We start from the raw sequence: 22,766 nt of genomic DNA, 5'->3' as shown, positions 1-22,766 counted from the left end.
AAAGTAATTTAGAACTACAGACATAGCTTGGACTTGGACCAAAAGAGCATTACAGTTAGAAAATGGAAACTTAAAGACATCCACATTATTAAAACTTTTTCAGGATACCAACACCCAATGATTGACATCATTACTACAACACTTTATAACTTTTAACAAAAATCGGTCATCTAATCAAAGTGTTTACAGGTCAAAATATCTTTTTTCTTTCTTTTAATAAATAAGATTGGTTCTGATCAGTAGGAAAGGCAAGGTAAGCACTCTCCTTTACAGTGACGAGCAGGTGACGGCAGCTGACCCAGGCAAAGTAAATGCAGTGAAACCAAATGTCTTCCTCCCTCCCACCCCCACCTGCCTCCTCCCATCTCACACAGCGCTGTCCCAGAACACAACCCAGATCTCCCTGTGGGGGGGTCAAGAAGCAGGGCCCAGTCAGGTTCCAGCACCATCTCTGCCCGCCTGTTTCCCTCTCAGAACCTGAACGGTACCAGTGTCCATCCAGCTCCAGAAAGCACCTGCACAGGGCTACAGAACCCCGTGGGTACCCAGAGGCCCTCGCAGGTGGGCTACAGAAGCACAAGAGGAAATGAGATGATCTGAGGCAATAAAGAATTCAGCGCAAGAAGAAAAAAACACTTAACAGGGGTGAGAGATTCCGTTAAACACCAGAGGCGGAGGCAAAGACTGGCAAATAGATGTGGTAAGAAGAAGGCAAAGCAGCAGTTAAAAGCAGGGGAGAGGAGACATAACCAAAACATGCACACAGGAAAGGCACATGGAGACACAAAATGAAAGGCAGGCAAAACTGGAAACAAGGGAGAAGATAATGGGCTAAAAATTACATGACATGTAATTTCCTGTTAACTTCTTAGGAATGAGTGAGTGCCTACTGTATGTCACATACTGAAGACGGAGGGTAAAATTAAAATGAGAAATAAAGCTAAAAGAGAAAGCACCTGGGAACCAACTGAGCCACAAGGTCTTTCCTTCGCTTTTCTTTTTAGCTTCAGAAACAGACTCTGTACCCAACAGCTCAGTATTCTCAAGACCCTGCACGGTCCTCAGCACTTGGTACACATCTAACAAGTAGAGGGAATACACTGGGGAATGGACGGAATAAATGAATAGTAAGTTGATGCCTGATTAGTGAAGGGATATGGAAAGAAAATTAAGAGACAGAAACGTTTCTAACTAGGAAACACAGATGTAACGATATGAGGGGTAGGCTCAAAGTGGAACATAAACACTTTCGATGATAACAGACACAAAATTACTTTTAAAGGTTGTATAGGTCTGTGATTTTAAAGAAATAAATGATCAACTTCCATGGGTCTATAAGTTAGCGTTTATTCAGTTCTCACCTGGTGACAAGCAGAGCACTTGTCACAGAAGGAGGTAACTGACCGGTGTTTGGGGAGGGAAGAAATCACTTGTTTGCACTTGTGTGTGTGGTCAACCAGGATGAAAGGTCGTCAGTGTTCAGGTGTGCCTCCACAGGAGTTTTACATCAAAAGTCTACCGCAGGCCACCGGTAAGGAGGCACGCGTGCATCCATACATACACGTGTGTACATGGAAGTACAAGCACAGGTTCACCTACCCCACCGGCACTGCAAAGACAAACCGTCCATGGGCTATGGAGTGAGCAGGCGTGATTAATATTTATATATGCACAAAACTGTATAATTGTAAACATGTTTTATAACTACATATAGTTATAACTACTAGCCAGTCTTGACAGATTCTGGAAAATATAAGGAAAAATGCACTATAAGTAAAATAATGGGGAAAACACCGATGATGTGAGAAAAACGCCAAACGAAAAGGTGAAGAATGAGACGCTATAAAGGTGACTCAAAGAAAAGCAATAATGAGGCTTGTGAATATCGCTTCGGGTCACAGGGTGAATAATAAAAAATGTCACAATGTGTTACTTACGTGTTCCTATAACTGTTCCTCAACAAACACTATGTTTAAATGTTTGTTTAAGAATGGCAAGCACTGTGCTGAGTTACACAAAAAAGCAAACAAAATAACATTGATTCACACACAGACATCCTTCCAAGATACTGGACAATTCGTAAGATTTTAAGGTTCCATCGAAAATGCATGTTTATATTAAATTATTTTAAATGTGAGCAAACAGAATCAAGAATGATTCCTCCATTCCACCAGAGGGATACAACCTTCAACATCATAAATGTAAGGTATAGTTACAGAATTACAGAAATTCTAAAACTTTAAAAGAGACATATCTTATTTTTAGCACATACAATGCACCTAATACTACAAAAAAATAAGGTAGGAGATGATTTCTAAGCACTGGGAGTGTTAGAAGATCACAGTGTACAGAGATTAAGCAGCTCAAAATGACAGTAACATTTTAAACTTTGTAGATGCTGGGCCCGTCATTAAATTGTGTGTGTGTGTGAATTGTGTGTGTATCTCCTGGAAAACAAATTTAAGTTTGTAAGATATAAATTGTTACAGGTCAAAGTTAATGATAGCCTGGAAACTTCCAACCTGACCCCCTCCCAGCTGTATGAGAGGGCGAGTCACTCAGTGCCCCCTGGTCTCAGCTTCTTTACCTGATAAATGAGGCTAAGGACGGAAGGGGCTTGTTGGGGAAAGTAGAGATGATGTTTGCAAAGCATCTGCATGAGCCTCACATACCAGACACTCATCTAAAACTTTAACGGGGGCTAAAGTTCAAAGTCGATCTCAATATAGCTAGGCATCCTAACCGCGGCATGTAGTCCACAGCCCACTTTCGTAAAACAAAGCACATGTTGGGAACAGAGTCAGTGTTTATTCTGTGAATGACTCACAGGAAATACAAAATCCCTGTTCACCAATAACACGTGGAATTTCTCCCCTGGATCATAATTACTGGGCAGCTGAGGGAAGCGTTACAGAGAGCTGCTGTCCGTCATGAAATAATCTGCATCTTCCCTTCCAAAGAGCTACTTTCACTTTCAGCTTGGCCTTCACACCCTCTCCCCACAGAAATCCCCTTCTGTGCTCTGAGGAATGGCTCCCCCACAGGCCCTGAGAGGAAGGGCCTGGGCTTTCATTCAGACTGTCCTCCCACACCCAAGCCAGCCAGGTGGCTGAGCTCAGGACCCCCACAGCTGGGCACCTGAGGGCAGCGGCACCCCCACATTTCCTTCTGCCGCTGCTTCCCCTCCAGCCTGCAAGAGAAATATCACAGAAGCTAATGGCAACTATCCAAGTCCAGGTCCAACCCAGTGTTTTGGGAAGTACCAATAACATCTAGACTTGACTCCCAGCCTCACCTCTAATTCAAGTCCAAATGCAGTGTTGGGTTTATTAGCTTCTACCTTTGTAGTCGGGTCAGAATGGACTATATATCTCCAATACTCTTGTGTGGCTGGCTTTTTTCCTAGTTTCTAAGCACCACAAGAGAAAGTATTTCTGCTTCCTATCAGACAACCCCTGGACTTGTTGCTATTCCCTGTACAACCACCCAAGCCAGTGGGCAGGCTGCCTAGACTGGGGCGGAGGGAAGCTACAGAACACCAAGGAGTTTCCACTTTCCCTGTAACACCTGAGGTCCCAAACCTCTCCCAGTTGCCAGATGCCTTGCTGTCCGAGGATCTAACAGGGGCTCTCACTACGACACATTTGGTGTGGCCTTCCGCCTCTCCTCACACGAGAGCCTTTGGGAAGGCATGTCTCACAGCCTCTGGGCAGTCGCCCTTACCTTGTTCTGAACCTCAGACTCACATACGCACTTCAAGCATAGTAAGTAAGATATGAGAGGGGGACCCAAAAAACCTGGAATGATCTTCTGGCGGGCAGGCCCCTTATAGTACAGGCTTCCCCCACTAGGTGAGTGTTCTAGGAACCCACCTGTACCAGTAACCAGCTGGTGGTGTTGTGAGAGGCTGCATTTGACTTCAGTGAGTGGTTTTTTTTTTTTTTTTAAGATTCTTTCAACGTGTTTGCCTGTTTCGTGATGGGTGATTTACAAGTGCACCTGCCCGCACTGTGCCGAGTGTTCAGCAGTTTTGGGTCACCAGTGTGACTCCTGTGCCCCATGCCCCCCATTTCCCCGATCTAACCTGAGTGACTTTTGTTTCCTCAATGAAAAAAGTCCTCAAAGGGAAACATTTTGCCAATGTGGAAGAGGTGGGGGGAGGAAAGGCAAAAGCACTAAAAGGCATCAAAATGGACGAGTTCAAAACTGTTTAGAGCAGTGGAAAAAACATGCCAATAGATGTAACTGCATCAAAAGGAGAGTTACTTTGAAGGTGATTGATATTTAAACGTAAAAATACACAATTTTTATAAATAAATTCCAGGGTCTTTGGAGTCTCCCCTCATATCTGCTCAACTACCTACTGAGGGTCTGGGAGGTTAGGGTACATGAAACACTCGGAAAAACATAAAATGCTGCCTATTAGGATGTGAAATACTGTCAGATGAAGACTCCACAATGTCATTATGTCCACCACTAAGAGACCCCACATTCCTGCAGAGATTCTCAGCAAAACGAGCAAACCTCCCCTGCACTGGAGGCACCCCTGCACAGCCCGCGACGGAGCTGGAACGGAAGGAAGCAACGGCCTCAGCCACAGCCAGACGAGCACTTCAGAGATGCTTACATCTTCCCTCCCCACCCCCTTCCCAGTGTCTACAGTTTCAGATCGCCCCTGTTCTCTAAAAGTGTGTCTGCTCTTCACTCTTTTGTTCGTCATCAGCATCCTCAGAAGACCAGCCTGAAAGGGTCCATCTCATCAGGTTCACTGTGGTCAAAAGCGCAGGCATGGAACGTGCGGTCTGTTTGGGTTTTAGTCTGCCACGTTCTAGCTCTGAGACGTATACAAGTCAAATCGTGACTCTGCAGCTGCCCATGTGAAGTGGAGAAATACCACTGTCTCACAGGGTTCCTGTGGGAACAACGCGTTAAGAAATACAACCTGTACAACCTGGCTATCTTCTAGTGTCTTGCTTTCACAACCACTAACCCAGAGTCCTTCACTATTCTTCTTCCTCTCGTTCCCTACATGCAAAGATCCCCAGAGATTCCACCCTTTGCTCCATTACCTTCTTACCTCACCACCTACCCGAATGACTTTCTCACACTCAGAACGTCACCTCTCTGAAAATGATACCCCCCATCTTTCCTGTTGCCATCATTCTACTTCCGACAGACATGCCACAGGTTCCCAGAATTCAGGATATCCAAAACCAGTCTATATTCCTCCCAAAACTACTGTTCCTCTTGCAGTCTGCATCTTGGCTCAAGATGTCCTCACCTTCCTTGGCTGGAAAGCTTAGAGTCACTTTTTACTTTTATTTTTCCCTTACCTCCTACATCAAACAGGTGGCCAGATTCTGTTTTTCTGCCAAGTCTCTCTTCCTATCCATCTCTTTTTCCCATTGTCAATGCCTGAGTGTAAACCCCTACCATCTCTTCTCTGGATTATTTCTAAAACCCAACCAGCCACTGCACCTCCATCCATTCCACTTCCCGTCAGAGATCTGAACACACTCCTGCTCCAACCTGTCAGTGTCTTCCCACCGCCTACAGGACAAATGTGCAGCTCAGCACCTAGGCCCTGCCACAGTGGCTTTGGTGGCTCACAGAGCATCTTCTCACGTGCCCACCCACTCACCTCTGCCAGCAACACCCCAGAGTGGGTGAACACCATCTAGTCCAGCATCTCCCTCTGGAGCAAAGAGCAAGTTTGCGTGCAATTGTGGAAGATAGAGGTGGTGTCTTCAACTACAGCAAAGAGCAGACATGCTTGCCTGCCATCATAAGAGTCCAGTTTCCCAAACTCAGAGTTATCCTCCTGTAGCATAACCTACTATGTGTGCAAATATCATCTGACGCCCTCTGCAGGGACCTAGAGAATCAGGGCGCAAGACACCAACACCTAATATAACACTCTGGCTATTGAGAGAAATAAGCTGTCCTCCTTCTCTGGTCCAGGAGTCTTGTCTCTTCTACCAGTATCCTCAAAGCTACGTAGAATAATTCATTCACACAAGTGGAGCATAAAATCCCAGGGCCTTCACTGTCTTGAAACTAGACTGAAGCTAACCTTTAAGAAAAGAAATCTTGTCTCCACCATTTTCTCTTCCAATGTCTTTCCTGTAGGAAACACCCAAAAAAGTGTTGACTAAATCCCATTAACATGTGCATGTCCAGGTATAAGTAACTATTAAAGTATGCTGGAATGGAGGGAACAGCTAAATAAAGGTACATTTTATTTTCAAACTCATCACTCACATAGCTTAAGGGCAAGTCGTTACAAAATTCGACTTATATAAACCACTAAAGGGACTCAGCGTCAAGGCCAAAGTTGGCTGTTGCGCTTTGCAAGGCTCCTTCCATCCCTTCTCTCCAGAGCTCAGAACGTTAGAAGAGGCCTGAAGGAGTGTCCCCGCTGCCATCTGTCATCTGCCATCTGCCCTCCACTTCAGAGCAGCTGTGGCATCAGGGACTAAAACAATTTTAGGTAATCTTGGAGGATCTCTTTTTTGGACAGCTTGAGATCATCATGGTCTTCTTGCCAAGCCCTTCCCCTTTCCTTCACCGTCCCTGAGCCATGTTACTGCTCAAATGTCTACAGGATGCTGAAGAACAGAAGGTTGAAAGCCAAGCCAGTTAAAATTCAGCTTCTTGTTACAAGAACCACATGAAGTTCCTAGATACAGTACATTCCGATGATTTATTTCCCTACGTAAATTACTCTTTTTGAAGAAAACGGAACAAAGTTTCTCAGTGCTCCCAGACTCTTGAAACACTACGGCACCACTTAACTATGATCGGCCTCACTTCATAGATTTCTTTCTCAAGGAGCAGCTCACATTTACTGAGTACTCAGCATGTGCCCATGCCTCCAGCATTCTTAAACACCCCGCCAAAGGAGACGCTCCCATTAGCCACTATTACACGTGACAAAATCAGGACACAGAGAGGTGATAACTACAGTAACTTGGTTGCAGAGCTAATAAGTCTTCCCAACATGACTGATTTTTGAGCTCATGCTCTTCACCCCTAGCTAAGAGTGCCATACCATCAAATGCCAGGGACCTCATCAGAATCTGAACCAAACACATCAAGCCTAGCATGCCCGCTCTGTAGCCAGGCCGTTTAACCATTTGTCCCTATTAATCTTACTCAGCCATTCATCTGAAAGCTAATAGCTTTGGAAGCTTATTTGTTCTTAAAGCAAACAAGATTACTAATTGAGAAAATGAATAATCAGTCCTGACTGGCCAGGATTTAGTATTTCAGGTTTGCATTTGCATTTTTGCAGACACAAGACTCTTCAGCTCCCTCCTACACACGACTGTCCTCTGTATCCACCCACACTCATTTCACACCCATTACACTATGATTAAAAAAGAGACAGTGAGCGAAAAACTCTCATTTACTGGCTGCAAATTTCCTGGGGACAGCTGTTCTTTATTTTCTTCATTTTGCACGTCATCTGCCCTTGGCAATTTAAGATTAACATGCAATCAGGGCAAAATATATTGCAAGTTCACTCTGGGTGTCTTCTCTCCCACCAAGATTAATACTAAAACTACATTATGATCTTCTTCCAGGCCCATTTTGAGGCCCCATACAATTCCAGAAATACTCTGGAGGCAGAAAAATAATCCTCAACCCAGCTTCAGAAAGATTTTCCAAAAACCTAAAACTTTACTTTTCATAATCCTCAACCCAGCTTCAGAAAGATTTTCCAAAAACCTAAAACTTTACTTTTCAAAGAACGAGACATTCACTTTTAGGTGTGACAAATCTAAGACTGTCACATCTTAGAGGTGGCTTCCTACTTCTAGCCCATGAGTTCGCAGCTTGTTACAAGGCAGAATCTGATCATTGACAGCTGGCCTAGACCAACATTTTAATGCCATACTCTAGAAATTAAAGTGAATGTTCGAATTATTCACATATGGAAGATTTTTTAAGGGGAACGTCATAAACAAAAGTGGCATACAAATTTAGTTTTAAATCACGATGACTGTTCAAAAAATAGCAACCAAAGAAGTTTTTGAGCAAAAGAGGCTTACTTGCTGTTTGCACATTTTACAACACATGCATCTGAAAAGCTAGGCGCCATGCAGTTCCAAAAAAAAGATAATGGACTGGGTAGGGGAGATGGTTCTTTTTAGGAAGGGGAGTTATTTACTTAAGAAAATCATGTACTGAGTCCCCAGGATCTAAAACCAGAAGACTCTTCCACATGTTACATGATACATCTTTCAATGGAGGTCTGAAATATTACCCAGAATTCAGAAGGATGCTGACAAACCGATGAAGCAGTGACAACCAATCCTACATGTTATTTCGAAGTACTGAGTCCAGCCACGGAGAGAAGAATAAATTCTTCCAGTAATTTTACACACCGTTGGAACACATAATATTGCTAATGTGGCATTTTAATCAAATCTCTGAACACTCAAGCAGAAAGCGATTGCTTATGGAGTGCTGGCTGTATGTGCGAGACATTGACTGTGCTCCTTAGAAATGAAGAGGCAAGGAGAAACTGGGACACTTTCTCCACTCCAAGGACGGAGTAAAGTTCCAGAAATAAGATAAATACATGAAATGTAATTACCACCACCATGCAATATAATTGTTAAAAGAAGGAACATGGACATTTCACAATTAAAAGAGTTCAGGGGAAGGATGAAAAGAGGCCATAAATACATTTAATGAGATGTCTACCACGTACAAAAACTACCTCTTTTATCCTCACAAACATGTGTGGAGGTAGACAGTATGAATGAAATTCCTAGTTACATTCTTTTAGAAATTAAGGGTCTGAGAGATTAAGAATCTTTCCAAAATGCCTATCTTAGGGGCAATTAAAATAGGCATTTTAGGAGCTATCCAAAATTGTACCACTTTGGAGCTTAAACCTGACAACTCCTTCTCGATTCACAGAAAAGTAAGCCTTCAGAGAAGCAGAGTGCTGTCCTTCTTCCCACAATCCTCTCCTGCCACTCCTCTGATCTTGCCCAGGGACTATTTTTTGTACTGGGTTGGCCGAAAAGTTCATCTGCCTCTAGTAGCGCTTAGTTGTCTTTAACTTCATTTGAAACAATTTTGTTAGACTGTATTGTAGCAACTGTCCCATCAGTGTGCATTTAAAAAAATACTTATCAATACTGGTGAATTTTTGTGTAGCCATTTTAATATTGAAGATAGAAGAAAATACGCAACATTTTTGGCATACTATGCTTCATTATTTCAAGAAAGGTAAAAATACAACTGAAATGCAAAATAAAAAGATACGTGCAGTACATGGAGAAGGTGCTGTGACTGAGTGCTGTGCAAAGTTCCATGCCGGAGATTTCTCGCTGGCCAATGCTCCACAGTAGAGTACAGCAGTTGAAGTTGACAGTGAAAAAATTGAGGCATTAATTGAAAACAATCAACCTTACACCATGCAGAAGGTACCCAACATACTCAAAATATCCAAATCAATAAAGTTATTGATGAAAATGAAAAATGTCTTATTTTATGGGAAAAAAAGCTACATGGACATTTTTGGCCAACCCAATGGTTCTGTAAAATCTTAGTTGACATACAACACTGTGTTAGTTTCAGGCGTACAACAGAGTCGTTCAACATGTATACACCTTACAGAGTGATCACCCAGTAAGTCTAGAAACCACACACAGTTATTAGATATTAATGACATTCCTTCCCTATGCTGTCCATTACACCCCGTGACTTGTAACTGCAAGTTAGCATTTCTGAAGCCCCCTCTGCTTTTCCGCCCAACTCCGCACTCCCCTCCCCTCTGGCAACCATCAGTTTATTCTCTGTGTCTAAGAGTTCGGTCCCAGATGCACCACATTCTTCCAAACACCTACACCTCAACCCCCACTCTCTGCCACTCTTTCCTCCGCCAAAAGCCTTCCTTCTGACACCCCACATCGCGTTCCTGAACAACCCCTCCTCGTCCTTCCCACCTTGGCTTAAGTGCTGGGTCCTCAGGGGAGCTCTGAGTCGCTGGTGTGTGAGGCCAGGAGGAGCAAAGGAGCAGAGTGCACCCATTGCAGATCCGCAGCCCAGGCCCCTCATCAACTGTCCTTTCTCAGGAAAGCCCATGTGGCTTCAACTATCCTCTGAAAGCAGGAGATGCGGAAGCTCCTCCCTCTACTTGGACCTCTCATTGTCTACAACAGAGACCCAGCCACCAAGAATTCTGATTCAACAGAGCTGGATTAAAGCCAGGAATCCACATTTTCTTGGCACCCTGGTGATCCCAATGCATGTCATCAGGTCTGCCATTGACCTCCATGTTTCCTTGACATGCTTTGTTTTCTAAACTAAAACTCGATGGTGAAGTTCCTTGCAAATCCCTCACTGCAATGTACAACCACCCACTAAATGTGACAACTACTTCATTTGCTACATTGCTCCAATGGATCCATGCTATCTGACCCCAACAGAATCTGTATTATGTTGAATCAGCTTCCTCCCCTATGGAACACCCCAACTCGGGCAGAGTTCCAGGCTCCTTTGCACAAAGTCACCTCACACGTGGCTCCCACACTCTACCTTTCTAAGCCTGTGAGTCAGCTATCCACTACCCTCTAACCCAGCTCCTTCACAATTGAACGCCTGAGTACCTGCCTTTACTGTGTATCCAGTAAAGTTTGGCTGTTCTGTCTGCATGCACATCTTTGCTGAGATTGTTCTAAACGCCAAAATACACTTTCCTGCCCTTTAAATCTGAGAAAGCCTGTTCCTACACACAGTCTTCAACATCAAGTACTCTGCAATCCAACAACATGCGTTGAAACTCCCTTAATCTGTGCAAACTTGTAGCACGTGATTTTACTACCTGGTATACTTGAATTGCTTACAAATCTCTGTGTTTTGCCAACCATGGATCGAGGATCAAATGTAACAAACCTTTAACATGTACCGCACAGGCCTGGAGCAGAGCTATGCACAGCCTGTGACTGTTCAATAAATTCTGGTGAACTGACTGGCTTCAGACAGAAGTGGGGTTCATTAGTGATAAGGTTCATTAGTTATAAGTTCATTCCTGAGGAAGCAAAGAACATTGAGCTATATTTCCTTCAGAACTTTTCTGTGTTGTTTGCTTCAACTTCAGATGGGTCGTTTTAAAAGAAGTTAAAAGAAAGGCTCCCCATGTAGCAGGACACTATACACACATAAAGCTGACAATCGTGTATCCCATTTCCAATACACAGGCAGCTGTCCCACGAGGCTCGTGGGTTCCCAAACTTCGCTACATATTAGAATACCTGGGCAGCGTTGAAAAACTCCACTTCCCAGCTCCCCCTCCCCCACCCCTACAGCAGTGAAGTCACACTGACTGAGGGTGAAAGCCAGACAGCAGATTCCTTTAAAGATCCCGAAGACCCCAACGTGCAGCAATGTTTGGGAAAGACTGGTTTAGAAAGTCCTTCCATGGGGTACGCAGGAGCAGCAACTTCCTGGAGGAAGTCAGAGGGCCTAGATCCATGAGGAGCTGATACGCATCATGGACAAATATTTGCCAAATGGATTAAACGTTAATTGATTGACTCCCCGCAGGCCCTACCTTCCTGAGCATAAGACTCTGAAAATGAAAGAGTATGTTTGGTTTTTTTAAGACCTTTTTTTGTTTGTTTTTAGAGAGAATGGAAGGAAGAAAGGGGACAGAAACATCAGAGGGCAAGAGATACACAGATGGGTTGCCCCCGCACACAACTGGGGACCTGGCCTGCAACCCAGGCATGTGACCTCACTGGGAATCGAATCGGAGACCCTTTGTGACCTTTCAGTTCTCAGGTCAACACTCAATCCACTGAGCCACACCAGCCAGGGCAAAAGAGAAGGTATGCTAATTGATACCGATACTGTATTGAAATGGGATACATTCTCACCTCAAAAGCAGATTAACTGCTAAACCATCCTACCCTGGCCAAGACATTAGCATCTATGAATGTTAATATATACTACTTATACATGCTAACATATTATAACTTATATTAGTGCCATATACATATGTAATGAAAGATATGTTAGTACACTAAAAATGTTACCTTTTCTGGGGACTATAGTTAAGTTTCAGACATTTGTCTGGTATTTCAGTAATATCACAAATACAAATGCTAACAAAAAATGGCAAATGTTATTTTTAAAAGAACATGTTAGAAAAAAAAGGTGTACTAACCACTTTAACCAAAATGCATGAAATGGTAGTTTTCAGATGATAAGCTATGTTTAAAACACTGAAAACGGTGATTAGAAACAATTCTTCAATCAGATCTCACACTGAATGCTCCTGGTCGGTAGGCATGTGGACCCAGGAAAGGTACAGTGGCCACTGATACGACTGACCAAACACAATCCACCCCTCCAGTTTCCCAGGCTCCTGGTAGGGGTGCGTTACCTAGACCTCTGGGGATGAGAGGAGCCACGTGGCTACTTCTGAACAGTTAGTTGTGAGTGAATGTAACTCGCATCAAAAGCAGAGCGTGCATTTGCTGGCCCAAAGCCCTCCAGAGCTGTTTCCCTCCGGCACGGCAACCAGGAACCTTCACCTTGACTGGGTTGCAAAGGCAGTCAGGTACCTTGGAGCCCAGGTATCAGTGACAAGAAAAGCCCGCCTCCCCATGCCTGCGGCAGAAATCGTCCTGATTTCCTAAACCATAGAGACTTGCGGGTTTCCTATTATAGGAACATAAACTAGCTTTGTTCTGACGGATAAAATTAGTGAGACAACAACAGCTGTAGCATAAAAAAATGTATCAGTAGCCTTTATAGCTGATTTGGGGGAATCATCAAGACCAAATTCCTTAAGAGAACTTCGAAATTTAGCATAAAAGCCTAACAGATTCTATAACGTTCCTCATCGTTTTTAATAATATGATCTGACAGTTGATTCTTCAACTGAATTTTTAGTCACTAATCCATTAAAAACAAGAGGCTTTAGTAATGGAAGCCCTTAGAGAACAAAAGATCTGAAAAAGTTGGTTTTTTAATTATTGAAATGGGAAAAATCTAACTTAAAAAGTGTAGACTTATTCTGTTACAAACATCCAACAACTTGCATATTTATAATAAAATATATCAATATATGCAGATTCCAATACCTACAGGGTTAGGCAAAGGTAGGTTTACAGTTGTGAGTAATACACAAAACAGAGGTTATTCTTATATTATTATTTATTAATTATTGCACTATTTTCCACACAAACTGTAAATCTACCACCCCACGCTGTATGTTCTATTCCATGTACCTAACACTCCAAAATAACTACACATATCAATCAGAGAAAAATTCTAGATAGATTTCTGTTTAGGAAAAATTACATATAAAATGTATCTTTCGGGAAAATAATTTAGTTTATCAAAGTAACAAACGTGCAAGGAACACAATTAAAATGAAGGTTCTTAAGAGGCCCAGGGAAAAAAACAGAAACAAGAGTAACACAATGAGAGGGTATGAAAATCACAGTGTTCTTCTCAAGTCTGGAAGTTCTTGAAGCACTGGGAAAATGGAGACGTTTGTCAGCTGGGCTTCAGTGCAGGCTGCAATGAAGGAAACGGTCACAGCCTGACCTGCCACTGTAGGGGCTGGGAGGAAGGCTTTCTGTGGCTTGGGTCTCTGTCACTGACGGGCAAATCCCCAAATCACGAGAGAGCTCGGACACAGCACTCCACTTTCCCAGGCGGCGATCCTGGCTCGTTCCGTAACACAGACCTTGCTTCGACACAAAACGTGAAGGCAGCGCGTCCCCTCACTAAGTCATCCTAGGTAGGACTGGGATATACGTGTACGAAAGTAAGTTAAGAATTCGATGTGTCCCTACTTCTCCTGGTGTCTTAACAAAGAGAACGTCAACCTCCAAGAAAGCTGTTCACAGGGCTCAATACTTAAGTTTCTTGGAGGTCTGTGGGGATGGCTGCAAAGCGCCGGAGCCCTGTTTTCCCTTAGGCACTATAAAGAAAACACCTGTGAGCATTTTCTTCACAGTCCCTTAGGTTGGGGAAAGGATTAGCTTCCCTTAAATTTAAAATGGGAGCAATCCAAATGTTTATTAACAGGTGAATGGATAAACAAGTTCAGTTCATCCATATAATGAAAGATCACCTAGGAATAAAAAGGAAATGAGCTAAGGATACACTCAGCCAGAGAATTTCAAAAGCCTTATGCTAAATAAAGAAGCCATGCTCAAAACACTATCTACTGCATGATTCCATTCATATAAAATGCAAAAAAAAAAAAAAAAAAGAGGTAGAACTAGAATGATACAAAGCAGCTCAGCGGTTGGTAGGGCCAAGAAGGGAATAGGGATTGAGTGCCAAGAGGCACAAAGAAATGTTGAGGAGAGACAGAATCTATGTTGCAGTAGTAGTTCTACAGCTGTCTGCATTTGTCAAAACTCATCAATCTGTATTGTTAAAATCAGTGAACTTCACTATATGCAAATTAGACATCAATGAAGCTTATTTCTTACATGGAGGCCCACGTGAACATGGAAGGTGGAAATAATAGTGCATGAACAAAAAGGGATTCCGACTGGCAGGCCTACACTGCTGATTCTCCCACGGGTTTCCGTTTCACGCCAGCTTCGTGTTTCAGTGCGGGGGAGGAACACGTAAATAAAAAACAAAGCCCACCCTCTCATAATAAGCAAACCAACCGCATCTCTGACACATAGGATACATGTGCACTTCCATTAACGTACTTCACTGTACACACTCAGCCAACACAGGAAGCATTTAAATGACCCTTAGGTGTCACGTACCTATCGCCTTTCATGAGCAAAGTGACTCAGACAATCAAGTTACCTCGTGACTCCACGGCACTGATGCATTTCCTGATAACGGTGAATCCCATCTTATCCAGCTGTGCACCTAAGAGAAACAGTTATAAAACATTAAGGGCATGATTGATTAGTTATGCTTCTCTTCCTTACAAAAACAGGAAAAACTATTTAAATTCAATTGATTTATGTTCCTAGTAAAACAAGGAAGCTAAAAGCCATGTATCCCTGTTTAAATAATGTGAATGAGAATTCCACATATTTAGAGAAGTGGTTACTGGAATATTAAGACATCTACTACCAATATCAATTATTTATAAACAAACTTATAATTTAAAATAATTTTATACTGATAAATGTAACTTACATTAAGCAGTGGAAGTGAAAGTGATAAAAATCTTTAGGGGAAGCTTTCTAGAAATAGTCAAGATACATTTTGCCAAAGCTCCAACAAGAGCTCGGTTTAAAAAAAAAAAATTATATACAAGTGAAGGTTTTAAAATTACTTGACAGTTGGAGAAATAACACACACTGTTTTTTAAAACCTAGGGGAAAATATTTAGGAAACACTTTTCAAAAATATTATTTGGGTCATGAGCTTCAAAAAGAATTTCATATTTTATACCATGCTCTAAGCATTTAATATTTTATTATTTTCACAATGAATTTAAAACAGATGATTCATGTAGTAGAAAAGACTTTTCTGAAAATATAATTTTATTATTTTTCTAATATAGACTCTTGCCTGTGGATTAGCTAGCATACTTGAGCACCCTAATAAAAGACAATTCCTGTTTGAAATGAAACAGGGGAAGCAAACACACTAGTCTGTACTTGGAACTGGGTACAGTGATGCTAACTCCTGGCTCTCAGCGGGAATAGTACGAACAATCCATAAATATAAACTTTGTAGGTTTAATGCTAAGCTTGAAGAGAATTTTAATGAGGAAAATTGGGCAGTGGATTGCTGTTTAAGGATCTACTATTCACAACCTTTTATAAAATGCAAGTGTTTCTGCTTGGCAAAGCTTTTTTTTAAGGCATGTTCCCATTTCTCTATAAAAAATAAGAAAGGGAAGAGAGAAGGAGAAAAAAGAGAAAGGGGAAAGTAGGTAAAGAGGGAAGAGAGAGAGGAAGGAAGGGAGGGAGAGAAGGGGAGAGGAGGGGAAGGCAGGAGGAGGGAGGGACAGAAAGAGGTTAAGAAAACGCTCCCGTACATTCACGACCTCCTGTGACACACTGTCCATTCCCAGCGCCAGGCTAGAGATGTCTTTTATTCAAGCTCTGGCTCAAGTGACATGCACAGTGTGATTCCGAAAGTGTGTGTAAATAACATGATGTTTCCATACTGTGGGCATGTGATAAATGTACTCCTGATTTCTCCAAAGATATCAAAGTAAATTCATAAAGAGTCTAGATAATCTGACATTTTTTGGTTTATCTCCAAAATCCACACTACAGAGCCATGCCGTCCCTCATTTTCCTCTAGTGTATACAGTGCACGTGAAAATCATTGTCCCAGAATGTGTGACGATGTGTTCCCACAGTTATTCTCTCAGATGCAATGATGTACCACTTGCACAGCTGCACTCGGACACTCTGAGGATAAAGGATGGGTGTGTGTAGGGGGGGGGTTTGCAAATAGGGGACCTGATGAATGGCTCCTGCCCTCAGGAACTTACAACTTAGGAAGTTGATAGAGGCATACCTGAATCTCTCATGTGTTCATTTATGACTATAGGAATATACAGCAAATTGAATTACAGAGAACGTTTTGGGTTTTGTAGAGAAAATAGTTATAAACAAACTTTTTTTTAATGTGCGAAGATGGGATCAATGAGGATTACAATAGTCCAGGAAAACTGTCCAAGATCCCATCAGACAAGACCTCTAGAATACATATAAATTTGGAGGGTTAGCTCGAAGGTGCACAGAGTGAACACCCAGCACCAGTTTGACACCAGTAATGAAACAAAGACACTCATGGCAAAGGGAGACAAACAGGTTTATAAATTAGCACTTACTTCCTTCTGGTCGTGGGACGATGGCTGTATTAAAACTATGGAGCAGCTAGTAAGAGAGAAAAAAGGGGAAACATTTTTTAACAAATCAATAAACATGATTCTAGCAGACACACCCAGGACCATGGAGAGATTACACTGATATGGGTGAAATGCCATCATGAGCTCCAATGTGAAGACCACCTACTCTGTCTCTCACCGAGGGAGCAAAAATCAAATGAAGAAACCGCAATTCTTAAGAAACTTACTGAAACTTCATGCAAATATAAAACGCATTTTAGTCGGCAAGATGAAGCTCATTTTTTCAGCACTATTTCTAAAATCTGGTTTTTACCTAATTAAGAAAGAGATGACTCCGGCCTATAATTTAAATAACTACATCTGAAACAGGTGAAAATCATGGGCTGCTTCTAAGAGTTCTAGAGCCTCCCTATTACTTGCAAGCCATATATAGCACCTGCAGAAAATACACAGTACCTTAACTCTCGTCATAAAAATACAGAGCTGAACACAGTTACGTGTCACTTAACGGGAATGTGTTCTGAGAAATGCGTCGCTAGGCAGTCATCATTGTGCTACCATAAACCTAGATAACGTAGCCTACTAGACTAATTGTGAGTAGTGCTACACTTTGCTATTACTTGCAGGTTTGTTTGCAAAGGCATCTGCACAAACACATAATACATTACAAAGGCTACAACAGACAAAAGGAATTTTTCAGCTCCATTAAAGTATGGGACCACCATAGTATACAATGAGGTCTGTCGGGAAAAGGTCCAGCCATTGTTAATATAATGAAAATGGTTTGTGCAACATCGATGTGACCTGGCAGCCAAGGAGAGCAGACTGGAATGCACATGTGTGAACAATGACGACTTCACTGTATTAGTCAGTGGGGTCGGTAGGTGCTGTTGAGTGAGCATGTGTACTGTGTGGCTGCCGCACTCACAACGACTGAGTGAGTAGAGCAACGAATCTGCATTACATATTTCATTAAGCTTGAACATTCCTCCATGGAAACCATTTGGATGAGTCAAGGCCACAGCTATCGGCAACTGGTGACTGGCAGCTTTGTCACAACAATGCACCTGCTTACACATCACATCTCGTGCAGAGTTTTTTGGAGAAACATCAAATCACCCAGGTCTCTCAGCCCCCCTACAGCCCAGATTGGGTGCCCTGTGACTTCTGGCTTTTCCCAAAACTAAAATCACCTTTGAAAGGGAAGAGATTTCAGACTGTCAATGAGATTCAGGAAAACATGATGGGTCAGCTGATGGTGACTGGGAGAACTGTGTGAGGTCCCAAGGTGCCTCCTTTGAAGGAGACAGAGACATCACTGCCCTATGTACCATGTTTCTTGTGTCTTGTATGTTCTTCAATAAAAGTCTCCATTTTTCATACTACATGGCTGGATACCTTCTGGACAGACCTTGGTGTATATGGGTGGAGTGTATCCGTGGTGCATGACTGTATTTTCTTTCTGCAGACCTGCCATTATTTGTGTATCTCGAATTACTTGGCTCTTTACTCTAAAGAAGGGGCTACACATGTCTTCAGGGTTAGACTGCGTTTGGTGACAGATTTATTTCTCAGGAACTTAGTCATGTGGTCTTTCCCTATGCAAACGGACTGTCCAAAGCACTTCTTTGTTCTCTGGAGAGGAGCCCTCGTCAGTGCAGGGGTTTTGGTACAGGAGTACCATAACCAACGTTCTGGATCTCAGTAACTATTAATGTTGTGAGTACTCTTTACTTCCAGCTAAATTGCAAAGACAAATTAAGAATATAGACAGGAATAAAACTACAGAGGCTATATGCTGATAAATATAATAAAATGAGACAGAAATCTAATCACTACTTTTTTCCCACGTGGGTGGTACATTCCCTGTATTGGATCTACTTCTGAAATTTGTAATTTGGGTTTTCATTTTCGAAACAGCACATTGAGATCGCCACACGCACTTGGCCCAGCACTCTCGCCCCCACCTGCTCTGCTCTCCCCAATGGGCCCCCAGGTAGCAATGTCTGCTTCATCAGCTCTCTCCTGACACCCTCCTCTCTGCTTACTATCTATGATGGCTCTTCCACTTTGCCAACTACGTCCTTTCCCTTCTTCAAAACCCCACTGGGGTGGCGAAGGCTTTCCAGATAGCCCCCCGGTACCTGCGCTGGCAACTGATTCAGAGTCACAACACTTTACACAGAGTTTATTCACATTGGTTCTATGGTGTGTTCTGTAATTTTCCTCACAGAGTTCCCAATTCAACACATGACCTGCCCAGTTCTCAACGCCCAAAGGCCACCAGTCCCGGCAAATGAAAGTAGTGCTCAGATAAAGTGGCAAACAGGCTGAATGTCTGTGCCACTGGATCTATAGCCTTGACTTTAATTTATTCCTCAAACGGTTATGAATAGATGCCCATTCACTAAGGCTGTGTAGTATCACACACAGTATTCCTTTAGGCTAACCCATAAATTGTTAAATCAAGCAACATAATTACAGCAGTCACTTCTAGTATTGTCTGCCCTGCCTCATATTTCCTGTTCCACCTCCACCAAGATCAAAAAGAATCGCAAGTCTTTATTTTGTTTATCTCTCAAAGTACTGAGAGGTAGGAAACGAGAAATGGAGACTTCAGATGACTTCCTCAAGCATGGCAAACCTGAGCGGCAAAGTCATGAAAGAGCAAAAATAAAAACTAATGATACCCCAGTCTTACATGTGCTGATGCTACCTCCAGCCAAATTACTAGAATACTGAATGCTTCTGAGAGTAATTCAAGCACCAGTTTCAGCAGGGACTGTTTTTTAAGTACTATAAAACATGAACGCGAGTCGACTCTAAAGGGGTTGAAATAAAACTCGAGCACTGATGATTCTTACAGCTTCTTTTCCGCCCAGAGCTTCCAGCCACTGCCTCCTTTCCTCTTCTGAGAACGCCTGCACAGTCAGGGAGACACCAGGCCTGAAAGACACCGGGACAGATCACGTTACCCCTCCGCGGCCAAAAGCAGGACTCCTTCTCTACTTCCCAATGTTCTACAGGAGTGATTACGTTGTTTTTTAAATTACTTTTAAATTGTGATCAAGTACACATTATAAAATGTATGATCTTAACCATTTTAACTGTACAGTTCAGCAGTGCTGGGAAACCAATCTCCAGAATTCTCCACCTTGTAAAACTAAAACTCTGTACCCTTTAACATTAACAACTCCCCATTCCCTTTCCCCCAGCACCAGACAGCCACCCTTCCACTCTCTGGGTCTATGACCGTGACTACTTCAGGTAAGCAGAATCACAGCGTATTTGTCTTTTTGTGACTGGCTTATTTCACTTGGGATAATATCCTCCCTTTTCATTATCGACATAGCAGCATGTCAGAACTTCCTTCTTTTGTCAGGCTGAGTAATATTCCACTGTGTGCATTTTGCTTATCCGTTCAGCCCTCCATGCACACATGGGTTGCTTCCACCTGTGGGCTACTGAGAATAATGCTATGAACACAGATGTACAAACATCTCCTCAGGCCTTGTGTCCAGTTCTTTTGGGTATATATAATAAGTATGTATTTGGTCTCTGATCCCATTTCCTGGCACAAAGCTCCTTAAAAGCCCTCTAAATCTCTGTAATTTATTGCACACTAACGAGACAATGGGGCTTAGGGCTCCTGAATAGCCTCATGACGGGGGCAGGTTGCCAAAGGAACCAACCATGTGATTAGAAATTGGAACTTTCAGTCCCATCCTCCCCAACTAGGCAGGGAGAGGGACTGGGGACTGAGGTCAATTACCAATGGCCAATAATTTAACCAGTCGTTTGCTACGCAGTGAAGCCTCCATGAACATCCCTGGGATTTGGACGGCTTCTAAATCGGGGAATACACGCAGGCACTGGGAGGGTGCACTGGCCAGAGAGAGCATGGAAGCTCCAAGCCCTTCCCCCACACCTTGCCCTATGTACCTCTTCATCTGGCTGTTAATTTATATCCTTTAAAATATTCTCCTCTGTAATAAGGCAGCAATAGTAAATAAACTTTCTCTGAGTTCTGTGAACTATCCCAATGTATTATTGAACCTGAGAGGGTCATAGGAAGCCTCACTTTATAACCAGTCAGCCAAAGGCAGCGGTGAGGACCGGAACTTGCAAATGGTTTCCAAAGTGGGAGAGGGCAGACTTGCGGGACTGAGCCCTTAGTCTGAGGCATCTGCACCTACTCCGGTTAGTGTCAGAACTGAGTTAAATTACAGGGCACTCGGCTGGTCTCCACAGAGAACAGCAGAATTGTGTGGTCAGGAAAACCCCAACACTGGAAGTACGGATGTATTCTGTAAGTAGGAAGAGCCAGGGTTTCTCCTCACACGGGGTCATATGGTAATTCTACTTCCAATTTTTGGAGGAACTGCCATACCCTTTTGCACAGAAGCTGCCCAAAGGCTCCTTTTCTCCACATCTTCACCAACACTTATGTTCTCTTATTTTTTTTAAGTAGCCATCCTAGTTCGACGTGAGGTAGTAGCAATGATTACATTTTTTTATAAAAGAAATACATATTTATTGTTACAAAACCAAAAAGTCACTTTCACCCCATTCTAATTCCTCCCCCAGGACAGCACTGTTAACCATTTGGTCTGTTTCCATCCTGTTTGGTCCTCAGGGCCAAGGTCGGTCTTTCTCCCACCAGCTTATTCAGACATAAAGAGATTCTGCCAGAAAACTCTGAATATTGCAAAAGAATACTAGGTAAAAAGCCATTAATAGTTCCCCTTAACTGTTGGTGAGTGGTTTCTCCACTGAAACAAATTTGTCTATGTGATGAAAAGTATTAAAAGTAAAACTTTTGACAAGGAATTAAAAGGCAAAACACCCCAAAATATAGGAAACTGGAAATAAAAATTGTGGCTGAAAAGGAGAGTAAATACTAATTCCCATTTGATACTGAATATGCTTTTGAAAAGTTATCATTCCTGTCACAGCACCTCACCTCGTTTTTAACTATCGGATCATCTTTTTCAACTAAAGCAAGCTGCAAGAATCAACGGTAATTCAATAAGCGGCACCATCTTTATACAGCACAAAGCATCCTCCAAAAGCACCCTGCCAAAGCCCTGCTCCCAGCTCCCACCGCCCCCCTCTACAGGCGTTGTGCCTCCTCCCCTCCTGGCCATGAGGAAGGAGGAAGTTCTCTGCTTAAAGTTCGCTACAAAATAACTCTAGTTGCAACTGATAGGCTCTCTCAGCTATGACCATTTCTCCAGACTATGAATTCTGTGGGAACAAAAATCACCAATTGTCCCTAACCCTACCCCTGAACAGCAAAATGGCTCTTCGTCATCTTGCACTGGCCCAGCTTGACCACCGACTTGGCAGCACAGAAGCAAAGTGCCACCTCCCCGAGCTCTGCTGCACACAGCTCTGGAACAGGAACCGAAGCAGGACACCCAGACAGTCAGGCTGCTTCCAGAACTTCCTTCACTGGGACGTGAAGATATTGGCCCTTATTTTTAGTATCCCACACTTAGTACCCAGGGGAGTTGATGAAAACTGTGAGAAAAAACTTAAGATGGTACAGATGTTTTTCTCTACATCGGTCAAGTGATAAAACAATATTTATGTGTGGGGGTCTCAGCTCTCTGCAAGGGTGTTCCATTCTTGTAAAGAAAAAAAAAGTCTACAGACCTCTTTAAAAGTTATATGTATTCAAACATTTAATATGTAATTTAAGGGGGAAAAGTATGAAATGTAAAATAAGAGATATCACAAATACATAATAAAAAGTTGACAGCTTTTATAATCCAGAAATGGCAAAACTAGCAGAGATGGGTGGACCCAAGGTCAAAAATGGCAACCACGGTCATGGGAAGACAACGCAGGGTTTACAAACATTCAGTTCAACAAACACTGAGTGACTGTCTACTCACCTTTAGGTCTTGTACCAGAGGGTCAGGATTTAATTATT

The 22,766-nt window shown here is 42.7% G+C and overlaps 1 protein-coding gene across 3 annotated transcripts in view; it reads right to left on the bottom strand.

Annotated features, from left to right (window-relative positions):
• ARHGAP10 (Rho GTPase activating protein 10) overlaps positions 1-22,766 on the bottom strand; it is a 242,196-nt gene that overhangs the window by 98,574 nt on the left and 120,856 nt on the right. For all 3 annotated transcript variants that reach the window (XR_006656673.2, XM_024568805.3, XM_045202557.3), the window contains 3 exons: positions 19,693-19,774; positions 16,811-16,856; positions 14,812-14,877 (listed from right to left, as the gene is read on the bottom strand). Coding sequence is in view for 2 of the 3 variants with exons in the window: in XM_024568805.3 (XP_024424573.2) it covers positions 14,812-14,877; positions 16,811-16,856; positions 19,693-19,774 (194 nt within the window). In the remaining variant the exon portion in view is untranslated. The remainder of the gene's footprint in view (positions 1-14,811; positions 14,878-16,810; positions 16,857-19,692; positions 19,775-22,766) is intronic.

The sequence above is a fragment of the Desmodus rotundus genome, chromosome 9 (genome assembly GCF_022682495.2).
Source record: "Desmodus rotundus isolate HL8 chromosome 9, HLdesRot8A.1, whole genome shotgun sequence".
Lineage (NCBI taxonomy): Eukaryota > Metazoa > Chordata > Mammalia > Chiroptera > Phyllostomidae > Desmodus > Desmodus rotundus.
Note: the sequence above shows the minus strand (reverse complement) of the source record. Positions and strands in the feature narration are given on the sequence as shown.